At 53.2% G+C, this 13895-nt stretch overlaps 1 protein-coding gene across 2 annotated transcripts; it reads right to left on the bottom strand.

Annotated features, from left to right (window-relative positions):
- TMEM161A (transmembrane protein 161A) lies at nt 1–13269 on the bottom strand. Of its 2 annotated transcripts, none has more exons than XM_052643951.1 (12): nt 13082–13269; nt 10419–10522; nt 9745–9825; nt 9224–9321; nt 8893–9124; nt 7266–7417; nt 3145–3205; nt 2910–3053; nt 2664–2777; nt 2336–2510; nt 2121–2217; nt 1–1789 (listed from the first exon to the last, which is right to left on the bottom strand). In XM_052643951.1, the coding sequence occupies exons 1-12, from the start codon at nt 13088–13090 to the stop codon at nt 1536–1538; spliced, it is 1521 nt and encodes a 506-aa protein (XP_052499911.1). In that variant the 5' UTR covers nt 13091–13269; the 3' UTR covers nt 1–1535. The 2 variants fall into 2 exon arrangements, with proteins under 2 accessions (XP_052499911.1, XP_052499910.1); XM_052643950.1 differs by lacking the exon at nt 13082–13269 and adding an exon at nt 10971–11069 and having other exon boundaries at nt 2–1789; nt 8893–9049.
- Nucleotides 13270–13895: the final 626 nt, after the last annotated feature.

Genomic DNA, 13895 nt, shown 5'->3' with positions numbered 1-13895 from the left:
CACATTTAATTGATGTTGATTTATCGTGTCATATTGTTTCAGGTGTGCAGCACAGAATATGTATATTCTTTTTCAGATTCTTTTCCCAATAATAATACATCTTCGAGTTCTGCAGGAACTAAGGCCCCAAGCAGGTGGAGGGTGGAATGACATTGATTCTTCTGACTTCAGTCAACTAAAGCTTGGACTCTGTGGACCTCTGCCCCAGTTCTGTGCTGAATTCTCTGCTCAAGCCCTTTCATGAATATACGTGTACCCTGAGCTTAAAACTTCCCCAGTTTTGCTGTTCAGGGAGACGCTGCTTTGGGAAACATCCCCAGTGTTTCCCTTACTTGCTGAAAGTCAACATAAGCCCTTCCTTTCGTTCATCTTTGGCTTGGTTGTGTCAGTCGGCTCAACACCTCACAAGAGGTGAACCTAGCTTTCAGGTAACATAAGTTCGGGTCCAAATTTCCTCTTGTAAAAAAATTTTTTTCCCCTCTTGTAAGGATACTAGTCCTACTGGATCAGGGCCCACCCTATCAACCTCATTTTTTAAAAAATTATTTGTCATTTGTATTTCTCAGTTGTGGCGAGCAGGGGCTGCTCTTCGTTGGGGTGGCCCCTTTTGTGGCAGAGCACGCGCTCTACGCGCCTAGGCTCAGTAGGTGCGGCACACGGGTTTAGCTGCCCCACGGCATGTGGGATCCTCTCGGACCAGGAATCAAGCCTGTGTCTCCTGCACTGGCAGGTGGATTCTTAACCACTGGACCACTAGTCAAGTCTCCAACCTCATTTCAGCTTAATCACTTTTAATCCCTATCTCCAAATACAATCATATCCTGAAGTCCTAGGGGTTAGGACCTCAACATAGGAGCTGGGAGGAAGACAGAATTCAGATCATAAACACCAGCCTTTTTGATCTTCCATAATCTGACAAGTTAAAAAATAGCATCTCACGATTTAACACTGCCTGCTTTTTTGTCTCTCCCCGGAGTCCATCTGAGATCATTCCTTGTAAGAAGAAATCAATTCTTTTCATGTAGTTTCCCCAGTTTTTTTTTTTTTTACTTGTTCCCATGTCAGCTTTCTACGAGGGCTTCGCTTCTTCCTTCCAGGCCTTTGCTAAGCTCTTCCTCCATCATTCCCCTCACTCAGCAATGTAGGCCCTCTGTAGACTCACCAGGCCCCCACCCACCCTGCCACAACATGCAGAAAGCTGCCTCCCAAACCACTTGAATCCTGTTTGTTAAAAGTGGCTGGCTCCTTTATTTGTTCAGAAGAGTGCCCCCTCCGACGCCGCACACGCCCCCTGCAGTCAAACTGGGCAGGTGCCTTCTGGGAACAGTGGCCCTCTGCTGCTTGGTCTGGGGAGGTGGTTTCCAGGCAGAAGCTCAGCGTCCAAGGCCGGGCCAACGGCTCAGGCACTGTGGTGAAGGGGGAGCCGCGCAGCAGAAACTCCCGGGAGCGCCTTGCACCTGGGGACACCGAGGAGGTGAGCCGGGGCCCACTGGCCCAGGACCAAACCCAGGCCCACAGGAGTGTCTGCAAGAGGGCTACGAGCCCGCCAGATGCTGGTGGAAGTACAGGCCAAAGAGGCTGGAGAGCAGTTGGCAGGCGGCGATCCACCAGATGAGAAAGGCGAGGACTCCGCGGAGGAAGAGGGGCGTGAGCAGGCTGCCCAGGGCCCCAGCGATCAGGGCTGCAGTCTGCTGGGCCTCATCCTCCTCGGGGCCGACCGGGCCACTGTGGGCTGAAGGTGGGGTAGGGGACAGCGTGGGGACCGGGCCCAGGCCCCAGGAGTAGCCGCCTGCAAGAAGAAGGTAGAGGGAGGGGCGGATGGAGGTACAGGCGGTGCTGGCCTCCAGGACCCCAGACCCCGGCTTCACCCGCCCCGCCCGAGGCTCTACCGCACCCCATCTTCGGCCCCTTCGCCTCGCTCCTTCCAGCCTCCAGGCTCCCCAGCCTCCGCCCCCTCCCTCATCGCCAGGCCTCGCCTTCACGTCCCCTAGATCCATTCCGGGCCATGCCCGCCCCTCACACACCCCCCTGCAACCCCAGCCCCGAGCCCCGCCCTGCTCCAGCTCCAGACCCCGCCCCCTGGCTCCGCTCCACCGCGCCCCGCCCAGGCTGGTTCTCACCCAGGGTCTTCAGCAGCAGCGTGCAGCTGAGCGTGAGGATGAGCGGAGTCAAGTACTGCAGGCTCACAACTGTCACGTAGCAGTTCACCCGCACCACCTGGGGGCAGGTGGCAGTGGCTGCAGCCGGGGGCCTTCGCGCTCCGGGTAACCTCAGGCCCCGGGGGCCAGGAGCCCACACCCCGAGCCCCGGCTTCCCTCCCAGCCGGCGTTGGTACCCGCTGCTGGATCTCTCGGGCCTCGATGCGGCCGGCCTCCCGCCGCAGCTGTTCCACGCGGGTCTTGGCCAGGCACAGGTAGGCCTGCAGGTGGGGCCGGGTCACCGCCAGCCGCAGCAGGCACAGTACCACCAGCACCCAGAGGCGCAGCGAGTCGAAGGCGGAGTCAGACAGCCTGTGCCGAGAGGGGCGACGACGGGGCTAGTGAAGCCGTCCTCAGGCCCAGGACCCTCCCGCAGGACCCAGGGCTCCTCCCTTAGCCTCAGAGTCCGGAGTACCCAGAGGGGGCCCCAGCGGCCCGGCCTCCCATCCCCACTGCCATACTCACAGAGAGAAGGACGTGCGCCCCAAGGGAGCCTGGTGCAGGAAGTCCCGGGCCATGGGCTTGGTCCACAGCCACAGGACAAACAGGGGGGACAGGAAGCTGGTGTGCAGGAGGAGCCTGGGGGCAAGGGCACGGAGCTGGTAGGCGTGGGCATCCACCGCCCCCCTTGCGCCCCCTCCGGGCCCCCGCACCCCACACCCCGCTGGTCCCCGCACCCCCACCCTGCACCCCGCCGGTCCCCCACGTAACTGCAGCATGGGTCGGTCTTCAGACATGGTCAGTGCATCGTGGTGGGTCTGGGCCAGTCGCAGGCCTGGGAAGGTGAGGAAGGCACCCAGCATGGAGCCCACCACCGCCAGCCCCACGCGGATGGCCAGCTTGACCAGAGGAAGACTGGGGGCAAAGAGACGGGTCAGGGGGCTCCTGTGGCAGGCCTGCACAGGTCGCAGCCTGCTGCAGTTCTCCCTCCCTTCCCAGGACTCACGCCCAGTCCCAGCCTTGCATCTTCAGAAGTGGCTCCAAGTTCTGGGACATACTGTCCAGGCCTGGGGAAGACAAAAGGAGGACGGTGTCCAGTAGGCCCCCGGGGCCCCAGGGCCCACTGTGCCTCACCTCCCGGATATCCATTTGTTCCCCAGATGAGAACGTAATAGTGACAGCCAGGCCCTGTGACAAGCATGAGGACAAGTTTTCTCCCAGTCTTGTGCAGCTCAGGAGAAGGTGCTAGGCGGACACTCTTGATTTGACTAGGGGACGTGGGGGCACCGGGCACTGAGTCTGAGCTTCCTGGATGCTGGCGGGTCAAGAAGGGCTATCAACATCCTGGAAAGAATTCTCAGCTCAGGCACCCACATCTTCCACAGAGCAGAAGCAAATAAATATGAGCTCACAACCAAAATCCAGACACATAAGGAAACAAAGCATCATCAAAGTGAATCAGCAGAAAAAAAAAAAAAAAAAGAAAAGCTTAAATTCCAAAGACTTCAGAAATTGGTATTATAAATTCTGTGTGAAATGACTGAGGAAAGTAAAGGCTGGAGTCACAGAACAGGTGCCGTGGGACTGCCTCAGAGGACCAAGTGGATTTGCAAAGGAACCGATCAAGCTCTTCCGAAAGGAAAATATAATTACTGAAATGGTAGGCTGTTAGCATGCTAGAAACAGTCCGAGGAATTAACTGATGAATTGGATCCGAAGAAATCACTCAGATTCCAACTCAGAAAGACAAGAAGGTGTGAAATACGAAGGGAGATTAAGAGACGAGGAGGACACGATAGGAAGTTCAATACAAGTTAAGGCAGAGCCCCAAAGCGAGAGAAGAGAGAGAATGAAGGAGAGAGATAGTGGAAGAGAATGACTGAAAAGTCTGCAGAACGCACGATACATACAAAGTATATAAAACCCGACAAATACAAAGACATCCATACCTAGACACACTGTGGGAAAGCTGCGGAATACCAAGAACAAAGAACTCACAGAGCAGTCAGAAGTTACGACAGATCACCTAAAAGGAAGGACAATTAATTTGGCAGTCACTCTCAACAGCAAGAACAGAAAGCAAACAGAAAGTGGAAATGTGAGATGGTGGAAACAAGGCCAGAGAGGTTAGAAATCACAATAAATGTAAGTGGATTAAACTTGAAGCTAAATGATAACAGCCTGTCAGACCTGATTGCGTTTTAAAGTAGACATATCTCAACATGAGGTCACTGGAAGGTTGAAAATAAAGTACTAGTCAAAAGAAAGGCAGTACCGTATATTTGAAAGTTGCTAAGTAAGTAGATCTTAAAATTCTCATCACAAGAAAAAAAAATGTGTAACTATGTGGGGTGATGGTTGTTAATTAGACTTATGGTGGTGATTATATTGCAATACACACACGTATTGAACCATATTATACACCTGAAACGAATATAATGTTATATGTCAATATCTCAATTTAGATAGAATGGAAGGAAGAAAGCAGCTGAAAAGACTGAATCAATACAGACAGACTAGGCTAAGATAGAAGTAAGTCAGAAGGGGTCACTACATCATGGGAAAAAATGGCTGATTTGCCAGGAAGATGTAGCGTTTTTAAACCTGTAAACACCTTGTCAATTAGCTTCAAAATATATAAAGAAAACCCTGACAGACCTACTAAGAGAAATGAAGACTTCCACCATCCCAGAAGTCTGGGGCTTCCCAGGTGGCGCTAGTGGTAAAGAACCCACCTGCGAGTGCAGAAGACTAAGAGAGGAGGATTCGATCCCTGGGTTGGGAAGAGCCCCTGGAGGAGGGCCTGGCAACCCACTCCAGTATTCTTGCCCGGAGAATCCCATGGACAGAGGAGCCTGGAGGGTTATAGTCCATAGGGTCACAGAGAGTCGGACATGACTGAAGCGACTTAGCACAGCACAGTACCATCCCAGAGGGAGATTACCCCTTTTTGTTTCTGATTATCAGAAACAAAAAGTTAGTAAAGATGGAAATTTGAATTTATTGGACACAGAGAGGAGGAGAATATATGTTAATCAAGAATACATGGAGCACTCTACAAGGTCAATTAATCTGCTACAAAGGAGGCAAGAACGTACAATGGGAAAAGACAGCCTCTTCAATAAATGATGCTGGGAAAACTGGACAGCTACATGCGAAAAAGCCAGACTGGGTTACTTTCTCACATCATATATAAAAATAAACTCAAAGCGGATTAAAGACTTAAATGTAAGATGTGAGACCAAAAAAATCCTAGACGAAAACATAGGTGGTACACGCTTTGACATTGGTCTTAGCAATATTTTTTGAACATGTATCTTCAGGCAAGGCAAACAAAAGCAAAAATAAGCAAATGGGACTATATTAAACTAAAAAGATTTTGCACCGTGAAAGAAACTATCAACAAAACAAAAAGGCAGCCTAGTGAATGGAGGAGGTAGATTCATGAGTGTTTACATTATTTGGCCTTGTAATTTATATACAGGTTCTCATGTATATATATATATATTCATCACATAATTTAAAAATTGAAAGGTAGGAAGTATTGGTGATAACAAAGCTCAAGGAGTCAGCAGGGTCATGTGGGCCATGGTGAGGATGTTTATCATTATCCAAAGACCATTAGAGTCTGGTGTTGGGCAGAAGAGGGATCCAAATTATGTTTTTTAAAGATCATTCAAGAAGCAGAAAAAAAAACCAAGACAAAAATGAGAAACTGAAAAAAATGTACAACTCCTATCACACATAAAGGCTGATTTCCTTAATATATGAAGAGCTCCTACAAATCAATAACATGGTCAACAACCCAGTAGAAAACTGTGCAAAAGAACAAATCTTTCCCAGAAGGGAAATAGAAATGGCTCTTCAACACATGGCTCTTCATCCTCACTTACATTTTGACCCGTCAGATCCCCCGAGACAAAAAGGTCTGAGGAAATACATTGGAGAGGATGTGGGGATATGTATGTCCACACATCTCTTTCTGATGGGCAATTTTCCAACAACATTATTAAAATTACAAATGCACTTTCTTGCACAGGGTCACAGAGACAAGGTTGCTCCTATGCAGCACTGCTGTATAATAGCATGGCTTTGTGCAACAGCATTTAATAGGAGAAAGACTCAGAGGTCCACAAACTGAGAGCTAGTTAAAGAATCACAGAAAATCCATGAAGTTACAAAATGCAGGATCAAATTACTCTTACTGTGTTACTGTGACATTCTATCACTGTATGTAGCATCTAGGGACAACCTCCAATACTTATTATTTGTTTTTATTTAAAGTACAGCTAATTAACAATGTTGGGTTAATTTCAGGTACACAGCAAAGTGGTTCAGATATATATACAAAAACCTATTCTTTTTCAGATTATTTTCCACTATCTAGGCTATTATGAGATACTGCATATATTTCCTTGTGCTATACAGTAAGCCCTTGTTGTTTATCTATTTTATATATAATAGTGTGTATATGTTAATCCCAAATTCCTATCTCCCCCTCCCCATCCCCTTTGGTAACTAAAAGTTTGTTTTCTATGCCTGTGAGGTTTATTTTTTTGTAAATAAGTTCATTTATATCATTTTTTAAGATTCCACATATAAGTAGTATCATATACTATCAGTCTTTGTCTGACTTACTGCACTTGATATCATAATAATATTGTTTTTAAGAGAAAAAGACAAGGTGTAGAGCCATATGCTCTGTCTTAGGTGAATATGGCAATGTGGCACCCTAGGTTTCCTCTGGGGAGAACTAGTGTGAAAGGATGATCTTATTCTATACCCTCTTGTACTTTCTGAATATTACTCTATATATCTATTTCCTCTCCCAAATTGAATTAGAGTGGGTAAATATTAAATCTCCATGGCCGCTGGGTAGCAGACAGCCTGGGGAGCAGAAGGGCCCAGGAAAAGTCCTGGCGCAGGCCCCCATCGGTGAGAGGGGTGTCCTCTCTCCCCAAAGCCCAAGGGGGCACGCAGGTGCCGAGCACCCATGGAGACTGCCCCGGCCCCAGGGCCCCCTCCTTCACCTACTGTGTGCAGGTGAAAAGGCACTCACACCCCACCCTCACTAGCTCACACAAGGGGGTGATGGAGGTGGCGCCCCCAGGCCCCGGACGCACGTACCTGGCTCCAGGCCCAGCTCCAGTGTCTCCTCCCGCACCACCTGCGCCAGCATGGCCAGCAGCAGGAAGAGGAAGGCAAAGGTGAGGCAGACAGAGCGCTCGCCTCCCTCCTCGGCGCTGAAGTACAGCCGGGTCACCGTCAGGAACACCTTGCTGGGGGCAGGGCTAAGGAGGCCTCAGGTGCCTGTAGTGACCCCCCCACCCCATCCTCCAACCGCAGCCAGTGACCCCCTCAACTCCAGACCACAAACATGGAAGTTCAGGTTCAGAGTCCCGGAGAGCAGGGGTGTGATAAAGAAGACAGATGCTGGGAAAGCCCAGGACACAAGGCTCACTACTCTTCAGGCCTGGGTTACCGGGGAGCGAGTGAGCCTGACCCAGGCCTCCAGCTTGGCCTCATCACCCTGCCTGTGGTCAGGTAGAAATGGCCAGCGCGGGCTTCCCCGGTGGTCCAGTGGTTCAGAATCCACCTGCCAATGCAGGAGGCACGGTACCCAGTCTGGGAAGATCCCAGATGCAATGGAGCAACTAAGTGTAGGCTCCACACCTCCTGAACCCACACTGCAGAGCCTGAGGGCCGCCACGACTGGCGCCCGTGCGCCTGGAGCCCGTGCCGCCCCACAGGAGAAGGCCCTGCAGGGGGAAGCCCAAGCACCACAGCCTGGAGTAGCCCCCGTGCTTCCCTGGGAGCGCGGTGGTTACGACTCGGCCTGCCAGTGCTGAGGACAGGGGTTCGATCCTTGGTCTGGGAAGATCCCACAAGGCTTAAGACGATTTAGCCTGTGTACCGCAACTCCTGAGCCCACAGGCTGTGAGCACTGAAGCCTTCGCACCCTAGAGCCTGTGAGCCACAGCAAGAGAACCTGCCGTTCACTCATCTAGAGAGAAAAGCCCGCCTGCGACAGCAAAGACCCAGCGAAGCCAAAAGTAAATACTACCAACCAAGGAATAAAAACAGTTTTAAAAAGAAAAAAGCACTGGCCACCAACTCCCTCTTCAGGTCAAGTCCCCCTTACCCACGCGGCCTCCCGGCTGTGTTCACAGGTCCTATTTCCGGCTCCTCTGAGAGACGGCCAGAGATACAGCTTCTATCTCTAACCTCTCCTGAGAGGGACCCTCCAGGGCTTTCCAGAACCAGCGGTGTGGATTTCAAGATGGGCTGCCTTTCTCTGCAACCCCGTTCCACAAGGACGCCGCCTCCAACTTGGGTCGTCAAGGTCACTGTTTCGCCTCTGTTCTCTGTGCAGCTTAGTAAAGACAATTACAGAGGGGTGTCTCTTTGCCAGTCCCTGCCATCTATCCTGGCCTGTTGAGTTGCTTTGACCCAGAGAAAGGACAGGGATGGGGTGGACCAACTTCAGGCCAAGCCTTAGGGGGCCTGCAGTGCCCCCTTTTCCTTCCTGGCCGCTCTGGGTGAGGAAGCCTGCTCTAACCTGGAGCAGAGATGAAGCAACCCAGCTGAAACCCAGCCAGGAAAACAAATAAAAGAGCGGCTGCTTTACCCCCACCGAGTTTCGGGCGGGTTTACCGCACAGCAGCCGGTACCTGATGCGCCAATTCAGTGGGGAGAAGGAGGCTCAGACCCAGCTTCCGGGGGCCTCCACCTCCCCTGGCAGGAGGAAGGATACACAGAGAAAGCGATGGTGAGCAGACACCAGAATACCGCGATGTTGGTCTCCTTGGCTGGGCCCAGCACGTAGTAGTAGGCCTCCGTGAAGAGGTACACGCCACCTGAGTACACGGCGAAGTCCACAAACCACTGGTACTCCAGGAAGAAGCGCAGGACTGTAGAGAGCACGCCATCAGCCCCCAGTTTAGCCCGCCCAGGAGACCACTGGTACTCCAGGAAGAAGTGCAGGACTGCAGAGAGCACGCCACTCAGCCCCCAGCTTAGCCGGCCCAGGAGGCTCCCCACCAGCTCCACCAGGGTGTGTGGGGGGGTGGGCACCCAGCTGTTACCAAGCGCGTCGACAGCCGTGAGCGGACAGGTCTCCAGCTGGAACGGGGCGTCTCGGGGCACAGATAACGGCTTCTCCTCACTACAGCCACTGGCCCGCCTGGGAGCAGGGGAGAGGAGCGGGAATGGAGTCGGCAGCCTCCCTCTTCCCCTGTCCAGGGAGCCATGGGGGCCTCTTCCACCCCAGCTTGGGAGGCTCTAGTATCACCCTCAGAGCACAGGAGGAGCTGGTCTAGAGGGTACCTTCACCCCAGCCTGGGTGTCCTCTGAACGCCAGCGGGTGGCCACCACCCACCCACAGGGCTGGCCCCGAGCAAACTTCCGATGAGCATTGGATGCCAGCGGGAGGCAAACAGTGAAAGACAGCGACCACCTCCTCAGCCTGGGGTGTTCCCAGTTCTCCTGGGGTACCTCCAACTTGCCTGTGCCCAGAGCAGTGCCTGGAGGTGTGCAGGGCAGGCGCTGTGCCCTCAGGGTCTCCCCTGGCAGGGAGCCACTGGCCTCAGGCTGGGGGTTCACTCACCGCTCCTTCCTGCCTCTGGGCTTCTGCTTCCCTGCCAGGGCCCGAAGCTCTTCCTCCGAAGGGTGCTTGTATCGGAAGAGACTGAAGGCAAACAGAGGCCATCAGGAAAGCCTGGGCATGGAGGGGACCAACGTGGTGAACCTCAAAAGCTGAGACCGCAGAGGGAAGACTGGACCTGATAAGCCTGGGACAGGATGGGCAGGGGTCACCGAAGGTCAAAGGAAGGGTGGGGGAGGTGGGCGGTCGACAGGGGAGTGCCGCAGGGGTCCTAGACACCCTAGACTCTTCTGGCTTAACTCTCTTGGCGGAACTGGCATGTGAATTGTCCTGGAAAGAGAGTTCACAATTGCCACTGGGTTTTCAAAAAGGGTCCAAGACCCAAACCCTGACAAAGAATTTTAGGAAATAAGATCTATAGGCAGAGTAGGGAGCAAGGGGAGCCGGAGTCGGGGAGCAGCTACCCCTTTGAGTGTGGAGATGGTCTCAGCGATGTGTACCATCTGTCCAAACTGATCCAACTGTGTGCTTCAAATATCTGCAATTATTGGTTCAATTATCTCTATAAAGTTCTTTAAAAAAACCCCTCTCCTTACAGGGCGTGAGGCGGGGCTGGGGAAAACAAGGGGGCGGAGCCTCTGGGTCCCGCCCACCGCCCGGGAGGGGGCGTGGCTCACCTGCCATTGCAGAGCAGCCAGCGCGCGAAAGAGCAGTGCGGCGCCAGCCTGTGCATGAGGGTGGCAGTGAGCAGCGTCACCACCAGCTGCACTCCGAGGACCGCCTGCGGGAGGAGACGGGAATGGCAGTGCCTGCTAGAGGGCCACAGCTCACCTTCGAAAACCCGGCTATTTATAGAGAGACGCTGAAGCTGAAGCCAGGTGGGGGAGGGAGGCCCTCCCTGGCTCCGGCTGCTTCTTGGGGAAGGGTCCGAGGGTGGGCTCAGACCCAACGCTGGGAGCCCCAGCAAGGCGCGGGTCCCGCCCCATCACCTGGCAGGGGTATGCGGTGGCGGAGAGCACGTGCTGGAGCAGAGATTGGGGCTCAGTATCCTCCTGTGCTAAGGATTTAAGGTAACAATTCCCTGGGCCTCAGTTTCCGCATCTGGAAATGGGGTGCTTCCTATTGTTTCATATACTCACACGACCACCTCCGGGACCTACAGCGAGCCGGGGACACCCAGTGAAAGCGACTCCTCTCCCAGGGTAACCACCCCCCCCCCCCCCACGCACCAATTGTGTCTCAGCTGAACTTCCAGCTTCACTGTTCACCCAGCTGACTGTCCCCCACGTCTTCCTCCATCTGAAATTATCCCTGAAAATTGAAATCATCCTTTCTCCCTCTCCCTTCCTTTGTAATCAACCAAGAAGAAAAGAGGTCTGGTCTATTTCTGGCCACTACCTGTTTCAGGATTAACATTTACACATTTGAGTGGGATGAATTTTTTTAATTAGGAATTTTCTCACCAAGTGCTACTAACAACATTTTAAACATATTTCCATATATGTTTATGGAACATAAACAAGCATAACACATTTCCATACACCTATTTTAAAATGTTTTAGAAAAAAAAATGTTGCTGGTAATCAGTCTGAAGATGGGTTTTCCTGCATGAATGCAGTAAATAACCATTTGCTAACAGTGGGAAGTCACAGTCGTGTTTGAATTTTTGTGACCCCCATGGGCTGTAGCCCACCAGGCTCCTCTGTCCATGGGATTTCCCAGCCAAGAATACTGGAGTGGATTGCCATTTCCTCCGCCAGGGGATCTTCCCGACCCAGGGACGGAACAGCATTGCCAGGTGGGTTCTTTAACAGTAGCGCCACCTGGGAAGCCGACTTGCTATCAGTAATTATGTAAGATAAAGTGCTCAGGGAGGCTGTCAGCTACTGTTATGGTATTAGCAACTAAATGAAATAAAGATTATGTTAATGTTAAAACTAACTATTAAAATTATCCTTTAATCAGGCCAAAATAAGCTAACTTCAATAGGAAAAGCTCTAATGTGACGGCTATCGGGCTTAGCCCTTTAATTCAGAATGACTGTTGAGAAATTCATCTTTAAAATAAAAGGACTAATAGGATGTTTTCTCTATGTTGTGACTTGTAAACCGAGACCAGGAGCATTTTTTCAGTAAGGAGGTGGGGCATCATCTTTCTGGTCTCACTGCTCACCCTTACCCCTACCCGAGTGCAGACTGGTTAGCAGGCATTAATGACCAAGAGCCCAGTGGGCGGGCTCTCTAAACGGCCCCGCCCTTCCCCATGGACCCCCCCCACCCCCACCCCCCTCCATTCCTCCCTAGGAAATCCAGCACCTCCCAGCAGCTGCTCTCCAGTCTCCCTAGCTCTCCAGACACCTCTCCCTTGTGACCCAGCCCCTGGCAGGGTTTTAACCACCGACACAGCCCAGCACGACTCCAGCCCACAGGCACTTCCAGCCAAGATCTCTCTGCTGAGCTCGCAGACCATGCCTCCTCCAGGCCCTTCCCTGGAGACCCCAGCACCCACCCATCCCTCTCCTGGACATGGCTCCTCCAGGCGGCCCAGGACCTTCCCAGTCTCACAAATGAACGTCCAGCTCCACTCCTCAGCCCACAAGGCCCGGCGGACCCTGCTCGGGACCAACTTGCCTCACGCCCCAGCTCTCTCCCCCAACGCCCTCTGCGCCCAACCGTTCGGGTCTCAGAGACACTCCCAGACCCCAGGGCTCTCCATCACTAACCCCATTACCCCCGACACCTCTCAGGGAGGAGACCCATGGTTCAAACTGTGATCCCAGCACCTAGGAGAGGAAGAGAAGAAGAAAGAGAGGGAGGAAGAGAAGAGAAGGCATGCATCCCCCCACCTAAGGCACCCAAGGTCTGTCCAACGATGTTTCTCATGGACCTCCCCCAACAGCTCTGGTCTTAGGGTCCACGCTCTGCAGATCTCGAAAGATCTCTGGAGCCTCCCATCACCCCATGTCCCTCCTCTGCTCAACCCCCTTCCCTAGATCAATGATCCCAGAATCCTGCGAAGTAACACCAAATCAGTGCGGCAGGCTTCCCTGCTGGCTCAGAGGTAGAGAGTCCACCTGTCAATGAAGGAAACACAGGTTCGATTCCTGGGCAGGGAAGATCCCCTGGTGAATGAAATAGCAACCCACTCCAGTATTGCTGGGAAATCCCATGGACAGAGGAGCCTTGCAGGCTACAGTCCACGGGGTCGAAAAAGAGTCGGACATGACTTAGCCACTCAACAACATCAATGGGACTTTCCTGCATACCATTTCAGACAGCCATTCCCTTCACCTCCTACAATGTCCCACATTGTCCCTGGAATGACCTCCTCTTTCACCAACCTCTTTCATCAATGCTCTTACTTCAGATCCACCTCCAACACCCCACCTCAGGGACGGCCCCTACTGCAGGCAAGGTCAGGCCCCTTTCCCAGCCCCTCCAGTCTGCGGCTGCCTCTGCCCAGTCCTAGGGACTGGGGTGGGGGGTGGGGCCTCGGCCCTCACCCAACACCAGCCTTGCCCACAGAGGCCAGGATAATGAAGAATAAACTGAATGGGTTGGACCCAGAACCACGTGAGACCTGAGGGTTCCAACTGTTCTCTCTCCAATTCCAGGGCCCTCACCCGCTCAGAGCCCACCTTGAGCCCTTCAGCATGCCCCCCCTCCTGTCCGCTCAGGATTCTCCCTGGTCCTTCAGCACACCCCATACCCCGAGGGAGCCCAGATGGGCCCTGTCGGTGCGTCCCCACGCTCCCGCAGGACACCATGCCCAGAGTGGGCCCCAGTCGGACCCCAGATCTCCCTCCCGGGGCTCCGAAGGTGTTCAGATCCCCAGCACCCTCCAAGGGACGGCCCCTCAGCAGGACTCCAGGCCCCTAGAAGGCACCCCAGGGACTTGTCAGAACCCCACAAAGCTCAAGGCCTTCCAGTTCTCTTGCACAACCGCGACCGCCCTCATAGATCGCGGAGTGAGACCTAACCCCAGAGAGGGAAGCACAGCCCTCAGCGCGATCCCGAGTCCCTCAGAGCCCTCAGTCCCCACAGGGGGATCTCCGTCTCCTCGGTGTTTCCTGGACTCGCCCACGGCGGAATCCGTAGCCTCTCAGGGGGCCGCATGCTAAGAGTTGCGGGCTTACCATGTTGCGGACTGGAGCG

This window comes from Budorcas taxicolor, chromosome 7 (assembly GCF_023091745.1).
Source record: "Budorcas taxicolor isolate Tak-1 chromosome 7, Takin1.1, whole genome shotgun sequence".
Taxonomy (NCBI): domain Eukaryota; kingdom Metazoa; phylum Chordata; class Mammalia; order Artiodactyla; family Bovidae; genus Budorcas; species Budorcas taxicolor.
Note: the sequence above shows the minus strand (reverse complement) of the source record. Positions and strands in the feature narration are given on the sequence as shown.